Here is a 5,913-nt window from a genome sequence, read left to right as displayed (position 1 = left end):
GGGGGGTTATGTTATGTATACCTGTACATTCGATAAACCATTTTGTATTTTTATCATACTGCCAAAAATAATTTGTTTTCTTTTATGTTGAGATTGCATAACTTTCATTTAAATATTTTTTAAAAACTTACATTTCGAAAGGAAACATGGTAAAAAGATATATTTAGAGTGATAACACTTTTGAGGTCCTGTAAATTTTTTCATTGTGGTTTAAAAACCGAATTTCTGTTGGTAACTGAACCAATAAATGTCTGACAAGCGTAGTTTGTGTTGTTCCATCTGTTCGCAATTGGTGCATTGATCCTTCTGTCTCCTTATACAGGAGTCACCAGTTGATCGTTAACAATTTGTACTTTATTCTGTCTGGTAACAATTTGTTCCTTGTTCCATCTGTTAACAATTTGTTCGTTGTTCCATCTGGTAACAATTTGTTCGTTGTTCCATCTGTTAACAATTTGTTCGTTGTTCCATCTGGTAACAATTTGTTCGTTGTTCCATCTGTTAACAATTTGTTCGTTGTTCCATCTGTTCACGATTTGTTCCGTCTGTCTCCCCACACAGGAGTCACATCAAGCAGCTGTGTGACACTATGACCAAACAAATCATCTCCAGAGCTTTCTACGGATGTGAGTCTTTGCTACTGTTTTTGGGGATACATCACATCTTGTCATAGACTTGTTCTATACTATCTTAGAACGCAAATGCTGAAGTATTTCTGTAATCACTATGAGGCATGCCTATTCTCTAATCTATTTCCTGTTCTATAATCTAATTCTTTTTCTATAATTGAAATCTTGTCCTATAACATGATTCCTACTCTATAACTTAATTCCTTTTCTATAATATAATTCTTATTGTATAACATAATTCCTAATCTCTAACATAATTCCCATTCCATAACATAATTCTTTTTCTGTAACATAATTCCCAATTCTATAACCCACTTCCTACTCCATAAAATGATTCCTTTTCTATAATCAAATCCTCTTCTCTAACCTACTTCCTACTCTCTAACCCGTTCCTCTACTCCCCCTCCCCAGGGCTGGCTCACTGCCGACATCTGAAGACCGTGAGGACCCACCTGTCTGGTCTGGTCTACCACGCTATTGTCTCCGAGAACAACCCTGTGGACGCGGCCAATGGGCTCACTCCCGAGATGTGGAATCAGCTCTGTGTTAACGGGAAGGTCTGTCTGTCTGTCTGTTGCCCTCTCTGCTTGTCACATCATTGTGTCTCTGACATCATGTGTCTCGTACGTTGAAGGACGCCGATCCCCCCCCCCCCTCCCCCGGGCGGTGCCACTGACTGAAGTGTCTTCAGGCCATTCCCAAAGGGGGGGGACATTTCTCGTTCTTAAGCTCAGTAAAATTGTAAACGAGCTGATTCAACAATGTTATGCTCATTCTGTGCCTGATCTACAACAGGGAACTGCTGCTTTTTCTTTCCTAATCCTTACTATCTTCATTTTCCTCTACTTCTTTTGTATGTTTGTCACTAACCCACTATTTCCTGGGTGCCTTGATAGTCGAAGCAGACTTTGTGCTGTTGAAGCTAGAGAGATGAGCAGAGTGAGTCTGATTCCCTGTAAAGACTTCTCTGTTGACTTCCTCCCCTTGACGTTCATATGACCTTGTGCAGTTGCGAGCGCTGTAAAACCTCTACTAAATTTTTTTTAAAGGATGCCGATGATCTTTCTGTGGTGCAGCTTCTTTGTATCTCTGGGAGTTCAGGCTCTTTTGTGGTCACTTGCCGCAATAACACGATGGTGAAAATTATCCGTTTCAGTCACTTGATGTAGTTCTTCGACAGGCCTGAGAAGTCCTTTTCAATCACTCTCCTGGCTGGGTGACCAGATTGGGTATTTTGTACTGCTGTCTGTGTGACTGTAAAGTGTTGATATTGTAAGAGCCAGAAGCTGGTAGTTGGAGAAGGCCTCTGATTGGTCCTTCTTTTTTTCTTTCCCTTTGTTGTTTCTGTCGGCCAATCTTTTTCTTACTTACACCAAATGATCACTATTGTGTCCGTGCATTTCTCTTTACTTGAACTACACTTTTCTTCTCGTTCATCTTTAAATTGATGTCCCAGTCTGTAGTGCAGAGGCTACTGTATGTAGCAGCAGGTCCTCTAGGCTCCCATAGAGTTTTGGCTCTCTCTGCCTGATCCCTTGGTGGTCTAAAATCGATAAGAGTAGGCTTCGGCCGCCACCCGGGCAAAATTCAAAATTTCCTACCAACTGAAAATATTTGGTGTGTCCCGCGCGCTCATATGACCTTATGCAGTTGCGAGCGCCGTAAAACACTTTACAAAAACCCCTCTGCCCATGGTTGGGTCAATATTTCATTCAAAGTGCCTTGGCCATTGAGCAGACTTGTAGCAGACGGTTCCTTGTTTGGTTTGCGCTACTACACTGAGTGGCACTGCTCTGAATTTCCAACCTTGAGCTTTGTGTAGAGGTGGTGTTTCAGTCAGTAGTGCCCTTAAGTCATACTAATAGCAAAAACCGAGGCTGTGAATTTGTTGTAATGTTTGCACTCCCTAGAACTAATGGACGTTTGCTAAAAATTAAAATCATGGACCAGTTACCCAATACATCTTAGATGTACATCCTCTTCCTCATTCTTATTTTCACAACTTGTTTTTGAGACGTCATGAGTCATTTGTGGTGAATAAAATACAATGCATCTTCCTCAAATGGTAGATAAAATACAATGCATCTTTATCAGGTCATGAGTCACTTGTGTCAAACATAATCTATTCCTCAGGTCATGAGTCACTTGTATCCAACCTAATCTATTCCTCAGGTCATGAGTGACTTGTGTCAAACATAACCTATACAAACGTAATCTATTCCTCAGGTGACCAACTCGGCTGAGGTGTACCGACTGGTGTACTACGGAGGAGTCTCTCATGAACTCAGGAGGGAGGTTTGTGCCAGACTGTTTTACCTGTACCTCTCTTCTTCTGTAACACTTACAGTCAAATGCCTTGAAAAGTTTGGATTTGTCAACGCATTTTTTTGTGTTCCTTGTGAAAGACACCTTATCAGTTTTTATTGTCGAATTCAATTCTTTTCTGACCATGGTTCAGCCATATAGCCATATGTGTTTAGGTGGGTGGTCACTGGGGTGTGTTCTTGAACAAGAAACAATAATCTGAACTAAAAAAATCAACCCAATCACTGCACAGTGGTGATCAGCAATGACATGTTTATAAACAAGCAGACTTCGTGCTGTTGAAGCTAGAGTGGTGGGTAGAGTAAATCTGATTCCTTGTAAAGACTTCTCTGTTGACATCCACCCCTTGGCGCTCATATGATCTTATGCAGTTGCGAGCGCCGTAAAACCTCTACTATTGTTCATTGTTCATTGTTTCAGGAAGCAACATCCCTGCACTCCGGACATGTCTATTGATGCTCCGTTGCTCTCTCCAAAATGTCGCTGAGGGTTTTTCCACTGATTGTGCCAGTGCACTTCTGGTTGAGTGTTCTTCTGTTCTTTCCTTCAAGGATGCCAGATTTTCCGCTTCCTTTTTGTATTCCCAAAAGCATCATCCTCTCCTCTACTAAAACTAAAAAACAAAATAAATGCTATTTATTATTACAATTTGTCTGTTTTCGCGCCACAGGTGTGGCCGTACCTGCTGAGCCACTACAAGTTTGGCAGCACACCCGAGGAACGCGTGGGTCTGGAGCAGGCGGTCAGGACGGAGTACGAGAAGGTCATGTCTGAGTGGCTGGCCGTGGAGGCCATCATACGCCAGAGAGACAAGGAGACCATCGCGGCCAACCTGGCAAAGCTGTCGCAGGAGAGCACCGACGGACACATCCCTCTTGTGCGCAAGGACTCCAGTCTCAGTAATGAGGTGGGTGTGGCAGCTTGCAATGTATGCTTCCTAGGAAGTTGAGATTGCTTCAGAATGCTATCAGGTGTGCTAAGGTAAACATCTGTCATCCTAATCTGTCCTCCTTCTTTTCGTTGTATTTTCCTCTCTTGTAACACCTCTAATCTTTTCATCAGCAAGTATAAAGTGTCAAAGGAGGACTCCAGGATTAAGTATTCAATAAGTTACTATAGCTTCAAGTCACTGCTGACAGCTGGGTACTCACAATATGGCCTGGGAGAACAGTTTGTGTAATTTTCAGGATGTGTAAGTTGTGTGCTGGTTGTTGGAGAGTGTTAGTTTCTTTTCTCTATCTCTATTGTTGCCATCATTAGGCCCAGATTTGCTTCTTCCTTGCCATAAATGGCGATGTAGTGACGAGATGTTTCTCCTCCTTCTTATCGTTTATCCAGATCTGAATCAGACGTCATTGATTATGGTTCCCCAGTTATTTCTCAAATGTAATTCATGTTTTCTAATCTAATTCATATTATACTCTAATGTACTTCATATTCTCCAATCTATATTCTATTCTACAATCATATTCCTTTGCTACTTCCCCTTAATTTTAGTTTACCTGAACAACCACATTTTGGGTGCCCTTAGGCCTTTGTGTTATTCCAACTGAAATTCGCTCTCTTTAGACTAAATAGTACATCCTTTACTACTTCCTCTCAATTTTAGTTTACCTCAACAACCACATTTTGGGTGCCCTTAGGCCTTTGTGTTATTCCAACTGAAATTCGCTCTCTTTAGACTAAATAGTACATCCTTTACTACTTCCTCTCAATTTTAGTTTACCTCAACAACCACATTTTTGGCCCCTTCAAGGCCTTTGTGTTGTTTAACCATTAACCCTCTCCGTACGCCCTAGGGTCATTTTGTACTCCCGGGGTTGTATTCTTCACATTTAAGAATACTTCTAGTGCAAAGATCTCTTTGAAACTTTTGGTATTTCTCAAAAAATCATTTTGACTGACTGCTATGCAAAGCGTACGGATCGGATTAACGAGTAAATTTCCTCTTTGGAAAGTGGGGGCACTGAGTTCCCCACCTCGTATGGATACGATAGTAAAACACGACGTGCGGGTAGGGTTAAACTGGACTGCGCTCTATTTACAATCCCTTCACCTCTCCAGGTTTTCGTATCTTTCGAATCCGAAGAGCTCTCTCGCCCTGAGACTGTGGTAGAGGAGAGCTCGACAGCCCGCACGACTCCTTCCTCCGACCGCAAGACCAGCATGGAGCTGTCCATCACTTCCTCTACCGTCGAGCGGGGCGTTGGCACAGAGACCCCACCCATGGTCGTCAAGAAAGATAACTCTCTTCAGGAAAGTCCGGACGACGGTATGGGAGACTCGATTGCCAGGGGTGGTTCCACCACGACAGAGACCGACAGGTTTGTGTGCTTCGCTGTTTATTTCTTTGTTTTTAGTCATAAATTTCTTCTTCTTCCGATTATTGAGAGAGAAAAATCAGAATAATAAGTATTACCTTGCTCAAGGTTAAATACTTGATTCACTGCTTTTGTAAATCATGAGCAGCATGTATCTTAGAACTGTTGTTGTGGAGATTTTTTTGGAAAATTCATACAAAAATTTCTAAAATATCATTCAAGACGAAAATTTTAACTTAATGAGACAAGAGTGTGTTATAGTGGATGCTAAATCAAGATTCTGTTTAGCATCAGTTTTTGTTCCTTTTGAGTGGTGAATTTTACATTGGGGAAAAACAACTTTCCTCTTGTATGATTGCTTAATATAATGCTACCCTGATATACAGAGAAAGTACTCAGTTTCTTTTTTCTATTATCTATTTGTGGTGGCCAAATGTTGCTATTCAAAAGGTTTTTAATGGCTGCATCGATCGATCGACATGCAGTTTTCGCCAAAAGTTTCTTTGAAATATTCTCCAGAACATGACGCCCATGGTTTTTTCAGTTTTGAGACAGTTTTGCTGCAAAAAGCTTAATTTCTTTATTTCACCGATCGCTTTTGTAGGCCGACGCTTCTGTCTCTGTAATTTTAGAAAATC

At 41.4% G+C, this 5,913-nt stretch overlaps 1 protein-coding gene across 1 annotated transcript in view; it reads left to right on the top strand.

Annotated features, from left to right (window-relative positions):
* Positions 1 to 5,913, top strand: part of LOC101845052 (small G protein signaling modulator 1) — a gene marked incomplete at its 5' end in the record, with an annotated part of 46,304 nt that overhangs the window by 25,988 nt on the left and 14,403 nt on the right. The window contains 5 exon segments of the mRNA XM_013089801.2: positions 562 to 626; positions 1,041 to 1,186; positions 2,856 to 2,924; positions 3,625 to 3,861; positions 5,019 to 5,278. Of these exon segments, the coding sequence (XP_012945255.1) occupies positions 562 to 626; positions 1,041 to 1,186; positions 2,856 to 2,924; positions 3,625 to 3,861; positions 5,019 to 5,278 (777 nt within the window).

This window comes from Aplysia californica, unplaced genomic scaffold (assembly GCF_000002075.1).
Source record: "Aplysia californica isolate F4 #8 unplaced genomic scaffold, AplCal3.0 scaffold01051, whole genome shotgun sequence".
In the NCBI taxonomy this organism is placed as follows: domain Eukaryota; kingdom Metazoa; phylum Mollusca; class Gastropoda; order Aplysiida; family Aplysiidae; genus Aplysia; species Aplysia californica.
The sequence above is the reverse complement of the archived record's forward strand: the minus strand, read 5'-3'. Positions and strand labels throughout refer to the sequence as shown.